The 14438-nt window shown below is 39.1% G+C and overlaps 1 protein-coding gene across 3 annotated transcripts in view; it reads right to left on the bottom strand.

Annotated features, from left to right (window-relative positions):
- The window catches only part of LOC101465995 (protein MTSS 2), a 78258-nt gene extending 64292 nt beyond the window's left edge, over nt 1-13966 (bottom strand). Inside the window, exon 1 of one of the 3 annotated variants that reach the window (XM_076888186.1) lies at nt 13444-13966. In XM_076888186.1, the coding sequence (XP_076744301.1) occupies nt 13444-13530 (87 nt within the window). In that variant the 5' untranslated portion in view covers nt 13531-13966. The remainder of the gene's footprint in view (nt 1-13443) is intronic. The other 2 variants (XM_076888201.1, XM_004539832.3) reach the window with 2 other exon arrangements.
- Nucleotides 13967-14438: the final 472 nt, after the last annotated feature.

A 14438-nucleotide genomic window follows, 5' to 3' on the forward strand; every position in this document is an offset into this window, starting at 1 on the left:
TATCATATCTCTTCCAGAAAGAATGGTGATGTGTTTAATCTCCTTTTAGTCAACAGTACCAGTGCATTAACTGGGATTTAGTTACATAGGTAAAGCTTCACGTTCCTGCTCAGTGTGGCTAGATAGAGTTTAGTGGCCAGTGAATTCAATTATGTTACATTACAGTCTTTTCCAAATTGGGCCTTTCTAATATATTAATTTTACCAGCAAATTAGACCTTGTATATTCCTGTAAAACTACAATATTTTCCTGTTTCATTATTTTAACTCACAGAGATTTGGTTTATTGTATCATCAATAAAATATCAGTCACTCTTTGAATTTGATGGTGCCTGACTTTGCTTTTTAGAATTTAAATTTTCATGTTGAGAAGATTACTCCTCTGGTTATGATGATGTCCCGCTCAGTCTAGACTGCACCTGAGTACAAAGTGGCTCAGAATTAGCTGCCAAGTCTGAAGTTTGGGAATGAAGCTGGAGAGTAACAAAAGTACTGAGACAATAGAATCAATTAAATGGTTGATCTACCGTCACCTAAGACCACGAGGTGTGGGCACTGACTAAAAGAATAAGATACCAGACATCATGACAAAGCTTTCTCCAAACAATTGTTAGAGGAAATACTCAGTGACGAGAAGTAAGTAGACTCCAGAGTAGAGCTGCTGCTAGGGTTTTCTCAGATACCAATGAGCGCTAAAAACAATCAGATTACGTACTCATTTGCAACAGTATCAATATCCTTCAGTCAACACACAACTTCACGCCACACCACTGCAGACAGACACAACCGCTAGTTGATGTTCAAAATGCTGAACAGTCTTTATAAGGAATTTCAAGGGTTCAGTCAAGTAAAGTAAAAAGTAAAGTAAATTAATGGCTGCCTAAATGAATAAATACTTAGCGTAAATCAATGGTTGCTTTTGTGCAACCATTTTATTATTTTATTTTTTTATTTTTATTTAAATGTTGCGTTAAATTACTGGTTAGTTTGTATGGGACATAACAAAGTTAGCTTGTTGTGAATTGAATGTGAATTTATTTTATTTTTATTCGTGCACAGTGGCTGCGGTTCCTTATGGCCAGTCTGGGTTTACATCAGTGAAGTAAACTCATTTAGATTTAAGATGATGATGCTTAGATTAATTCACTCAACGTATCAACAGTACTGTCTAGTATAAAGACCTCATACTGTTAGTGTACGAAATGGAAATCAGCCATGATGGCTCGTGAAACTGTTGACATCTTGTTGAATTCACTAGACTGCAGTCTTGGGGTTCTTCCACATGCCAGATTCCACTTTAACCCCTGACTGTACTCATTTTACTGTTCATGTGTGGAGGCCTTCACAGCTGCACATCCATTAGAATTAGAATTAAGATTGGAATCATATTTTTATTCTTGTGTACTAATATTATTTTATTAATATAGTAATATAGTACAAGGTTCAGTTACCTTTGCATGGTGGAATGGTGGAATTTTCCTTCAACAAGCTACTTTCTTACTCTTTCTTACTTTCTTACTCGACTGAAAAAAACATACTTACTACTTAGTACTTAAAGTATTTTTTAACACAAGTATCTGTACTTCTATTTAAGTACAGAATGTCTGTACTTTTTCCACCTCTGCCTATGAAGTGCATTTGCACTGGACATATGCATTTTGTGGTTTCAGTTAGAGAAGCTAGTAGTTGAACTAAAAATCGATAAACTAAACAGGGGAAAATGTCACGTATGTAATATCAGTTTTAAACATTCTGAATAAACCGGTACTACGCACATCCTCCACCACATCACCTGGCAGTTGGTTTTGGAGAAAAAAGAATCAGCGCAGCAATGATGAAGCTGCCTCACTGCATAATTGATGAAGTGCAGCAGCTAATTCCAATCTAAACACAGTGATGAAGGAAAGAGGAAACCATCTGTGTGTTGTTGTGTCACTCTGCTGTTAGGCCAGAGATCACAGACTCCCTACGAGTGAAACATCTGGGATGTCTGCATCATACACTGCACTGATGAATGTCATGTAATATGCCAAACAGGGGTAGATATGAACATACACACATAATCAATCAAGTGTATCATAATAGGAATGAAAGCCGAGAATCAAAGAATATTAGCATTATTACAATAGGATACAGCTAAAAATATTTAACCGGTGCTTTAGCAGGATCATGACATTACACTATTTCAGGACCGTTACATGGTATTATTTGTGACTACAGATAAATCTTTTTCCTTTAACTGACTAACATCCACCAAATCACTAGAAAGCCATCGCTGGTTCAGCATTGAGTGTCAGTTTAGCAATGTCCAACCCTCAGTACAGAATTTCCACCTACATGAAGCAACCCAACAGGAAACACAAAAAAATTAATTTCAAATTTAAGATATTATGCTAAATTTCTACACACGTGTCTCTTTATTATGGGACTGAGTAACATTGATATCATCATAATAAGTTGAGCAAGAGGTTTCCGTTTGGACGTCCAAATACCTGCCAGTGTTTTATGACCATACAGACACTTCCCTGGGGAATTTACATTAAAATGCATCAACTGTGCATTCGAAGAAGTATCACATCAATGACTGTTTTCAGTTGTGAGTGTCAAGTAATCAAGGTTTAGCCCTAGACAGCAGAGATGCTGCACTACACAAAAATACCACTATAGAAAACACTCAACTGACCTCATTTAGTAGTAAATCATTGTAACTGTGAGAAGTAAGAAAAGTTTAGCTGGTAAGATGCTGAAACCCAAAGTTTAGATTTACTAGTTGAGATTGTTGAGACTTGCCAATGTGCCCTTATCTGTGTTCAGTCTGTGTCAGTATCTATTGAAGTGTCATCAAGTGCTCTAACAATAATCTACAGAAGAAGATAGGGTTCAGTTCAGTTCAATTCCATTTATTTATATAGCCCAATATCACAACGAGAGCTTGCTTGAGGTGCTTTATATTGTAAGCTAGACGTTACAATAATATAGAGAAACACCGACAAATAGATGAGAGCCTATGAGCAAGGATTCTGGCAAACGTGGGAAGGAAAAACTCCCCTTTAACAGGAAGAAATCTCCAGCGGAACCAGGCTCAGTTGTGACTGGTTAGGGTGGGGATTGGAAATTTACGGTCAAATTGGAAATTTAGATTTGCACTAATTAACAAGTATAATAGCAAAAACTACTCCGAGCGTAGCAGCAATTGCACCAGCACCTATATGCTATATGCAAACATATACTTCAGATCATGATGTTGTCTGACTGCATTTATTTGATGTGTCACCTGTCCTATTTTCCATCTTGCTTGTACAGAACATCTGCTGTTGGCACTTGTCAAGGACAGCAGCTCCATATTTTGAAAGGTGGTAATCTAAAAGTGAAGTGACGTTTTACATTGATGACACTGATTAATATATATTTCTGCTGCTAGTTATGGTAGCAACACTATAATGACTTAAAATGACAAAATCAGTTTTTTAAAAATAAAAATAACAGTATATACTAATCTATATGACATACAAAGTGGAGCTGGGGTGGTTGATGCAGTTAAGCAGAGGAGGTTATGGGAAAGAGTCCAGCAAGTCAGAACCACACGTCCATTAATTTGGGAAAAAGTCCAATCAAAGAAAGAGAAAATCATCAGCTAGCCAGTAAACAAGAAAACTGACTTATGATGTGGATTTCAGCCTTAATTTCCAGGCCAAGTAATGATTCACACACACTTTAAGCATAAATATTCAGTCCTGAATCATAAAAGGCACACAGAGATGCACACATTTTACACCCTGCACAGTGATAAAAGATGAGACTGAGGTGCATTATCATTCACTGGATGGCATGTTCACAAGGAGCCATCAATCATCCAAACTCGTGGCTTTTTTTCCCTTTTCCTTTACTGGGCTGAAGGTTATTATTTTCTGCACTGCTCCGCTCTTGTCAAAGGGTTGTCACTGGATGCTGAAGGTGTGCCCATCAGGCTTCTAAGACTAAGTGCAGCTGTTATCGTCACTCCCCTCATGTACAGAGATGAGAGGTGGAACTTGATTGTAATGCCTCATAATATTATGTATTACCACTGTATCACATGGCAGTATCAATGGTTAATTATATTAGTGGGCCATATTGCCACTGTGTGGAGATCAAAATAGAGCAAAATACAAAACTGCACTTAAACGTTCTTAAAAGTTAAGGACTGGCTGACCTTCACATATTAAAGAAATTATGACTTCAGTTTCCTTTTACTTAGTTGAGCTATTCTTGTTTTAATGCATTACTGTAATACTATTGCAGTTCAATATTGCTAATGCTATATATCAGCTGATGATACGAAACACAATAGATTCTACCAATTAACTGTTTTCAAGAAATACCACATATGTCTTGTTGTGAAAGGACCCTGAATTTAATAGTGGAGGAAGATGGATGGATGGATGGGTGGATGGAAAACCTACCTTGGAATATTATCCCAAGTGACAACCTCAGGCTAGCTAAGATGTGAATAGAGTGAAGCTGTGCAAAGCCAACCCCTTTTCATCCTACGGCATAGATAGCAGGGATGTCACCGGGACACACAGTTATGGTACCATTCGATAGCTGCCACACCTGCTAACATTAAATGCTTATGCTAAAGTCTTGGCACTGTATCAGCAGTAGCCTTGAAAAATATGATTTAACATTTTGATCTTCCACTATATCAATGTTTTAAAATGTATTTTCAATATAGGAGTTTATTTTTGTTTTGATGATCATTTTGTTTAGCTGTTGAGCTGGGTAATGAGCATCGTGTAATTCTTCAGGTATTTAGAGCCTTCGACCAGATTTCTGGTGTTGTGACATCCCACATACAAAGTCTGCATAAAGAGGTTTCAGATAGTGGCACGTGCTTGCAGGTTTGTCAGCAGGAGTTCCTGACTGATGTCCCTGATTCGTTTCTATCTTCCACTTGCTGGTTAAGTTTAGGCACTAAAAATGTTCAGGTTTAGAAAAAGATTGCAGTTGCCGTTAAAATCTATCCGTTCATAACAGTAACCCTTCATATTAAAAAATGATGAGAGCAACTGTGAGTGTGAAAGCCCCTGCTCACTAATGCCCTTCACACTAATGCTGGTATAAATCAAATGCTTGTCAAATACATGTGATTATGAAATGAAATGATGACATATAGAGCATGAAGAAAACTTTCTTTTTGAAATGAACAGGAGAATATTGATTTGCCATGTTCATTGTTATTCTCTGTGTCAGCCTCTGGCCTGTTCATAATGATCAGCGTGTTTTACAGTAAACAGCTGAGTTGTGATGAAAAGGTTTTGACAGGCCTGACAAAGGGTTCACTGAGTGAAGCTGTCTTGGCGGGCTCCCAAGTAGCCTCCACGCCTCCCAAGACCAGTCCTCCCCATTCATCTCTACCGACTCTAATGAGCCTCGGGGCCCTAACGACCTCTGAGATTTTAACAAGCTCTAACGAGGGAGATGCTCCTTTGCGTGTCCTATTGGAATATTGGCATCTTATACATAAGTATATGATGGACTGTAAGTTTTTTTTTCTTGTTTTCATTCTTTGTTATTTTTAATGAAAGAAACACAAAGCCTCGCTCTCAACTTTTGCTTCTTCTTGCGACTTTAAAAATCTGATTCTCTCTAAAGTACATATTTTAGGAATATCAAAGTCAATACATTCTAAAACTGCAGCATTAGTAAGAGTACAGTCATTTCATTTTATTGGATATAGCAAAAAGTATATAGTAAATTCCTAGCCAACTCTTAAAAATTTAATAGATGCCCCTGAAAAGTTACTACAACTGATATTGCTGGTGCCTCTCAGCTTCAGTGTTGATGGAATTTGACAAATTCAAAGCAGTTGCTCTGAACACCATTAAGATTCAGTATTAAAGTCCAAAGTTATTAACTTTAGATGCAATTAGGATTGGAATTATGCTCTCTGTTTTTAAACAGTGCTCTTACTATTACTGTTATTAGCAGAAACCTGAACTGTGTCAGTTAGCAATAATAACCAATCTCAACTGCCAGATGAGGACAATGAAAGAAAAAAAAAAATCAAAATTTCCATTAATCAACCAAGTTTGTCATAAACTCTTCAAGTGAGGCATAATATTTCATCAAAAAGCAAGACTTACAGCCAAAAAGGTTCAGTGTAAACAAAGTTCCAACTGAAAACAGAAATCCAAAAACACAAGGAACAAACAGGAATCAATAAAGATAAACAGAGGGAGCCAGGGAATGAAAAGATGAAAAGAACAACATATAGCAGTAAAAAAGCAAACATGAACCTTGAAAAAAGGCAACATTACATGTACACAGAGGGCAGAAGGCAACCATGCAGGTGGTGGGGCAAACTAAGGTGTGGCAAACAACAGAAACAGTACGCAGGGAAAAGAGAAAATACTAAAGAGAGAGAGAAGAAAACATACTACTACTAATAACAATAATAATAATAATAATAATAATAATAATAATGATATTTTATTTGTATAGAACTTTTCAAAACCATTGTTATAAAATCATTCCAGAGGAAAAAAGAAAACAAAATTTTAAATCAATGTGAAAATGTGAATAAGATACAATGTGATTTACATTTTTGTGAATAACTTAAATTGAACATAAAACTCATAAACACTGAGGGAAGTAAAACTATTATAAAAATAAAAATAAACACATGAACCATAACCAGAATTGCCAAACTGAAACTCAGCATAAGAATGTTAACATAATGAAAACAGGAATTAAACACTCAATATCACAGCAAAGTGAAGAACAGGAAGAACAGAAAAACTAGTATCACGACAAAGTATCTATTTGTATCTATTTGCCTTAATTCTGCTAAACTTACTCAGCTTGGATAGATTACAGAAATACAGCAATCCTTCTAATAAATCATTCGATTTGCATTTCATGTATTTCCATAAAGAAAGTAGATTTGCAAGTTATGTGAATTCACTTCTGGAGTATCCAGCAGTATCCCTCCAGAACTGACAACAAAAAAAAGGTTTAGCCTGTTTGTTCCAGGACAGAACTGCTAATTGTGCAAGTTAACAGACTTATTAGTGTTGCAGGTCTGTCATTAAGACATGGGATAACCCATATGTCATACTGATGCCCATTGTCAAAAGATCTGTGAGAAATTCACTGAAAGGCAATACAATCAAACATAACATCAAACATCTGCAGCATGAGCTAACATGCTGGTGCTGATGTCTGTGCTGCAAAAAGCTCATTGGTGTGAGTAGCAGAGGCTGCATGGACATACACGAGCTACGTGGAGAAATCTGCCTGTCGATTTTCCTCCATCTTTGGGTTGAACCCGGGCCTCTGTTCTAAACAACAGACCTTGCATTCGGAAGTGTCCTGGACCACATGGACACAAGCGCACCACAGACTGGACTAATGATTTGCTTCCACAGAGCATCTTCAGTTCTGTGGCATGGCCAAGGGTCATGGGGCATAATTGTCACCAGCTTTTAAAGGGATGGACAACAATGAACTGTCTCTGTGAGGCTACTGACCAGTTTACTTCCACTTCTGCTGGTTTGGTGGGGTTGTTGTTTTTCCTGCTCAACACGTTAATGAGGACTCAGGCAAGCACTATGTCCATTTAACACTCTCAATTCATCTGGTATTTTTAGGATTCTCTTTAAACAGAAAAAAACAGGACATAAACACTGATTGAGGCAGACTGTGACATACAACAAAGGTCCCCTGTTTGAATCAAACAAGGGTCTTTGTAGGCATATGGTGTCTTAACCACTTATCCTCTGATACAACCCAGCAGCAACATTTTAATGGCAGTAATAGCTCTTTCTCCTTTTTCAATTCCTTTGTGGAATTTAACTTGCCGTTCAGAGTCACTGTAAAGCCAGCATTTAGGATAAGTGAAGCTATAGGGCAGTCATTTACATGAAAGCACTGCTGCCACACATGCAAGTGGATCATAAATGACTTGCATCATAACTTTGTATTTTTGATGTGCATCCCATAATGCCAACAACGTCGTCGCAGGCAATACATGAAGACTCAACTGCATTTTTGCATTTGCAAATATTCAGTGTGCTATGCTTGCTAAGATTATTAGAACATTATTATTAGCTGAAGAAACACTTGTTTGAAACATCACATAAATGTGTTACATAGATGACTCTTGGAATAAATGCCTGGATTGCCAGCAAGGTCTTTCCAGCAGTGGGGGAAAGGAAAAAAAAACTATTTAATGAAACCAATTTTAACTGGGGAAAAAAAATCACAAAAGCACAACACAGGATTTTTAAAGTCTGATAAAAAGGAGAAAAAATGTTAAGAACTGAACATGCACGACACAGCGCAGTATCCAGATACCAGAAATACAGCAAGTTTGACAATAAAATTATATTCTCCTTTACTCTATCCTCCCGCCACTGTCAAGAAAACATTATCCACTGGCTGATTTAATCAGATGACCATGAACATGACGTCTTCATCTCATCAGATTGACCCTCTGTAACCTGTGTGAACAATTCACTTGAAAATGGCGAGACATGGCCCTCAAGGGATATACATTTGCTGACAACTACACAATGCCCTTAAACACACACACACACACACACACACACACACACACACACACACACACACACACACACACACAGAGAGAGAGAGAGATATGCACAGAATTAGCTGTATGAGTATATGGGAGCGTTTCCCATGTATATTTCTTGTACACAGTAATAAGAACATTATTACTTTGTGGCTGTTTTATTATTATGAGCTACTTTGCAACTCCCACTGTGCACCATTATTAATTTACAGTTATCCTCAATAATTCTACATCAGATCAAAGGCAGCTTACATATACGATGCACATACAGATTGCACATGTGCACATGCATGAGGGGTGACTGACTGCCTCGGGTGGAGAACCTGCTGAGTACTGGAAGAGGAAGGGCGAAGCAAGAGGAGAAAGAGGAAGATGATGGAAATGAGGAAGAAAAAGTGCTTTCTAAACTGCGTGAATCCACTCTGCTGACGCTGGCAAACAGTGAACGCTGGGGTTGAATCTTGCAAACCGAAAACCATCAATGACACCTAAGGGCACTGGCTTATAGATCCACTTGCAGAAAACAAAATTATACAAAAAACGTGAACTGGCAGGACACAGCATCTTGAGAGAGTGCACAAACTTTGGGGAGAAGCCCTGACCAAACATTCTCTCATCTGATGTACTAACCTTGAAACCTTGTGAGGCAGTATAGTATACTGATCAACCCTGATATCACACGTAAATCCAGATGTCCAAGTGTTTTAGATTTGTAGATATAAATAAGTTATCAACTCATTTTTTATCAACTCAACAGAAATCTCAATAGCTAAATATCCCATAAATACATAAAAATATATCTAGGAGCTTGACATTTACCACCTCAGTGTTTCTTAAACATAAGCACTAACTTTTGTTTCAGTTTTTATTTTTCATTCATGCAAAACAACAATGACACTTGTAGTTGATATACTGATGCACAAACTCCTAATTCACATTTTGAGGTTTCAGTCTCTGTTCACAGCTACCCGTGGTCCATTCCTGAGCCTGTTGTTTTTCTACCAGCTGGCTTACTGGCAAGGTCGCTGTCATAACATTCAGCCTCAGATTCCCTTGTCTGTCTTGGACTGTAGCTGGCAGTGATAATCCTTGTTCTGCTCAGGAGATTTGCTGAGAGCCACTCAGAAATCCTCTACCTGCTCTAGGTTGCTCCAAGCTCACTGAGCCCAAAGAGCAGAGCAAGGACTACCATGTGTCATGTGCAGTTGGAATCCATTAGTGGGATAATATATATAAGGTGTTTCAGATCAATTTAAAGCCAACAAGGAAACCAATAAAAAAGAATAACCAATAAAATAGAATGAAATGTTACCCTAATACCAGTTTAAAAAGATGAGTCTTAAGCTGCTTTTTGAATGAGTCCATTGAGATCACAGATCATAGACGGGAGAGAAGTGAATTCTAGAGTGATTGCAAATGTCACCTTCAGTTTTTTGTCTAAATTTGGGGATGGATAACGATCCCTGATCAGAAGACCTGAAAGGCCTGCTGGTGACATATGGCTGCAAATGTTTGTTAATATAATGCTTAACTGTGCAGAGACCTAATGTGAACATTCGAAGTCTGATAGGGAGCCAGTGCAGTAAAATCAGCCAACCCAGTATCACAGCAAAAGACCTGCTGTTCCATTGTGTAGTTGCCATGGTTTGCCTCTTCTAGGCATGAAATGCATTGATCAGCAAGCGTGTGACATGACCATTTTTGGACGATCTGGTGCAGACCATTACCTGTAGCTGTAGGCGATCCATGGAGCACAGTGTCAGGTTTAAACCACCACGACACCAACAGTAAAAACACTGACCTCGCTGGGAGTTTCTAAACAATGAGTGACATCAGGGTGGGTGTGCACATCGTTCATATACAGTTTATGTATGCAATTTACAGTTACTTTCACTTCATCTTCTAATTGTTTTCATAATTCATGAGTAGTTGTGAGAATACTTGAATGATGAATTTAGTCTTAGTCTTCTTCTAAATTAAAAGATAAGGATCTAAAAATCAAACAGACTGCTATGTCAGTATGGCTTCTAATTTGCACTACATTTGCATTTTAATTAACACCATTTATAGAAGCCTGGAGTTGTACAGCTTTGTAACATTTTAGAATACTATGGATGAAAGGGTAGACTACATCGAATTTATACAAATCCTTTGGATCAAAGTGCACATGTTCATGGATGCAGATGGGATGGTGAATATTCTTAAATATTTGACAGTGTGTGTACAGGAATCAGCACATTTTTCTTTTAAATGTGCTGTATTTCATTTTAAAGAATATGATGTCTAAAACATAACGATCAGTTTTATTGTAGCTCACAAATGACTGTACATTATTATATAATTATGTATCCAAGTCTTTTACTAATTCAAATCTAATCTAAATATGAATCGTGGATGTTTGTGGTACTATGCACAAATCATGTACTGGCATTTTAAAAATGCTTCCTCAGAAGTGTGTATTTTGTCGCACAAGTCATGCATCAATTTAATCACCAAAGCTGTCAAAACCAGCTTGTTTCCAAGAAAAACTATTAATTTGTTACATTTGACAAACGGCTTCTTTCTTGGTGAGCTATGAACACTGATTAAAGACAGAGTTTCCTGTAGAATCAAAAAGAGTTTGAGGGCTGATAACTCAATGATTCTTATCCCTTCACTAATGTTCATTCAATGCCTGGTTGAGGAATTCATACAAACTATATCAGGTCAGGAGTGCTTTAGCCCAATTTCTAGTGACCCACATTTTTCTGAGTTAGGCGGTTAACATCCACGGGAGATGCATTAGAAAATAAATGAATAATAAATGAAATACTGATGCACTGAGAAGCCTATTCTTTGAGCAATGATTAACCCATCTCAATGTGTACTGTACACATATGTTTGAGCATGAGCTCTTAAGAGAAAAAAATGACAAATCCTTGGTAAAGACACATGAAAATACTGATTTATGATCACCACTGAATATGTATCCAATTACAACACTCTAAGTAGACATTCCTCAACCATTACCAACGTATAAATACATACTGTTGCTACTGCTAACTTCTAATCATATGTCACACAAAGCTAAATATTTTCATTACTGCCATGTGTAAATTTCAGTCACTGGATCTACAATCACTGTAAACAGATCTCTGCACATGCTTATTGCTGAGTGTAAATACGAGACATGATTTATGGTGGTACTCTCGCTGTAGTCTGCTCTTAGTCTGAGTCATATTGACCAGTCTCGATGTTAAAAGCAAAATAAAAAAAGAGGATTGCATTTGCTGCAAGTGCAACTGCAATATGAATTTCACTTTTAAAAAGTGATATCTAGGTATTCTAGTCCCTTCTCAATCTTCTTGGCATCAATCACTTTTAGATGTGCACACTACAAACAGAAAATTCTACTCTTTCTGCTGCTTTATCATTAAACACTATTAATAGTAAATCACAGGAATGCTCCTTTTTTATTGTCCATAATGTTCTAGTCACTATTGACTGGATTTTGCCAGTCATGTCATTTCTCCATGCACCTGTATTATTTGAATTACATTAAATAGAACTGATCCATTGGAAGTACTCTCTGATCGTGGGTTGATATTGATATCCGGGATCATATCCCCTTCTGTCACTTCGACATGTCTCACCCACAACAGAAAGTCAATAATTTATGCTTACAACACAATGAATGTGCTGCATTGGCTGTGACCTCTAGCATGTGAAGCCATACAGATAGCAATGAAATGTGCAACAGAAAAACCTTTACGTATTTTACATTCACGCATGTAAACTGGTTTTTAGTGGAACATACAGAGAAGGGTGCGTGTCATTAGGTGACAGGCAGACAGAAAAGCATGCAGAGCTGCATGGGCGTCTGACAAGCAGGCATACACCCGAGACTGCATCGCCAACCATTTCATCCAAAGCATCTTACAGCAGCACCGGTGCACATTCAGCTTGGGTGGGTACCGAACCACTCCACGGTTGCTGCAGAATCACTGACTGACAGGCAGGCCGCGGTATGGGCAGACAGACACGCGGACAGAGGGGGTAGGTATCTGCGCGGCTTCTCGTGCTTTTGTGTTTTCTCGCTGGATCAGCCTGACAGAAAATCAATGACGCTGCACTCTCACGGAGACGCAGAGTAACCAGAAAAGCAAGGACGACGGAGGCTTAACATGCAACAGTCGAGCGCGCACCTATTCTTACACAGTCGCTGCAGGTCTTAGGTTGAGGACAGCCTGGTGAAGATTCAGGCGTGTGCATGTGAGGGAATGTGTCAGTCACGACAGGGGTACACATCTGATTATATTTGCCAATTATACATGCCACTCCACGGAGCCGTTGAGATGAATGGAGTCCCAGGCTAATATGGGCACTTCCACAGGGCTTTGATATAAGACCCAGCTGGTCTTCACATTTAGCACAAATTGATTGCAAAATTATCCATATGCATAAACCTGATCAGACTGAGAGAAAACAGCGGTGATCGTGCCTGGTTGTTGTGGTTGGACTGAGATTTGAGGATTGCATTAAAAAAATAAAATAAATGAAAATAAAATAAAAGAATGGATTGACGTTTGCATGCGCAGCCAATATTCCGGGCGTGAGGAAGGCGGTGGGGGTCGGATCGCACCAATAACCCACCGGGCCGCCGCATCACTGTCAGTAAAAGGCTGCCATCATCCATTCATTCACCTCATTGTTAAATAGAAGACAAATCAGCATTAGCTTTCAAGGAGAGGCGTGTGTTCAGGTATTTTAACCGTGTAGCCCATCTGAGAGCACCAGCTGGGAATAGGCTGCAGGACACCGCTATTTTCAGAGAGGGAGCACATGTGTTTAACCGTGGCAACAAATTCTTATAAATAAACTTTCATTTACCTTCATGTCGTTGACAATCGCCTGGAACAGACCACCGAGGGCCCCGCATTCCTTCTCCACCGTCTCCATGTTTGCCAAATCCACCATTCGCCGGAATTTTTAGAAGCGCGCACCAATTGCGCGCTACCAACACCCAGCAGGGAAAAATATACAAAAAAATTATTTCCACAAAATCACGACCGGTCTCTGAAAACCGGGAGACCGACAATAACGGGAGGGATGCAGGAAGAACGGGAGGAGGAGGAGGGGTGGGAAAAAAAGAACGATGCCGAAACAAACGGCTTCGTTGCGGTCTCTTCCAGGAGAAGGTAAGATTGGGTTTGAGAGAGGAAAGACACACAATCTCTCTCTCTCTCTCTCTCTCTCTTTCTCTCTCTCTCTTGCGCTCTCTCACTCCCTCCCACTCAGGCGGTGAGATGGTACCGGGGCGACCACGCTCATCTTGGCGCAGCCAGCGCAACGCGGGGACGCATGTGAACGCAGCGGAGAAGCACAGGGATGTGGTGTGTCAGAGCCTGTGTCTGTGCGTTCGTGCATGCATGTGCTCGTAGGTAAAATAACGACAGGCTGTGATTGGTGCACAGGCGGTGGGCTCAGCGGTGCAGGGAGAGCAGCCAGTAATACGATCCGTGCGAGCGAGTCACAAAAAGGGGAGGCTGGACAATCCTGGACGGTGTGTCACATGGCCGCACGCAGGCACATATACATGCATGTAGACACACACACACACACTACAGCATGGGGCTTACTGTCAGATAGAGTTAGATACTACCAGAGTGTGTGTATGTGTGTAGGAATGCGTACTGACCACCTGATTTATGTTTAAACCACTAACCATTCAGTGACATGTATGAGTGGTTATTTTTGACATTGTGGCTATTTCTGAAATTCCACCTGCTACCCTCTTGTGACATGAGTTCACTGGTGTACCCAGGAGGCAAAACATCTTCAGGTCCAACACACTTCATTTTCCATACCAGTTACTCAGAGTAATA

The sequence above is a fragment of the Maylandia zebra genome, linkage group LG1 (genome assembly GCF_041146795.1).
Source record: "Maylandia zebra isolate NMK-2024a linkage group LG1, Mzebra_GT3a, whole genome shotgun sequence".
NCBI lineage: Eukaryota > Metazoa > Chordata > Actinopteri > Cichliformes > Cichlidae > Maylandia > Maylandia zebra.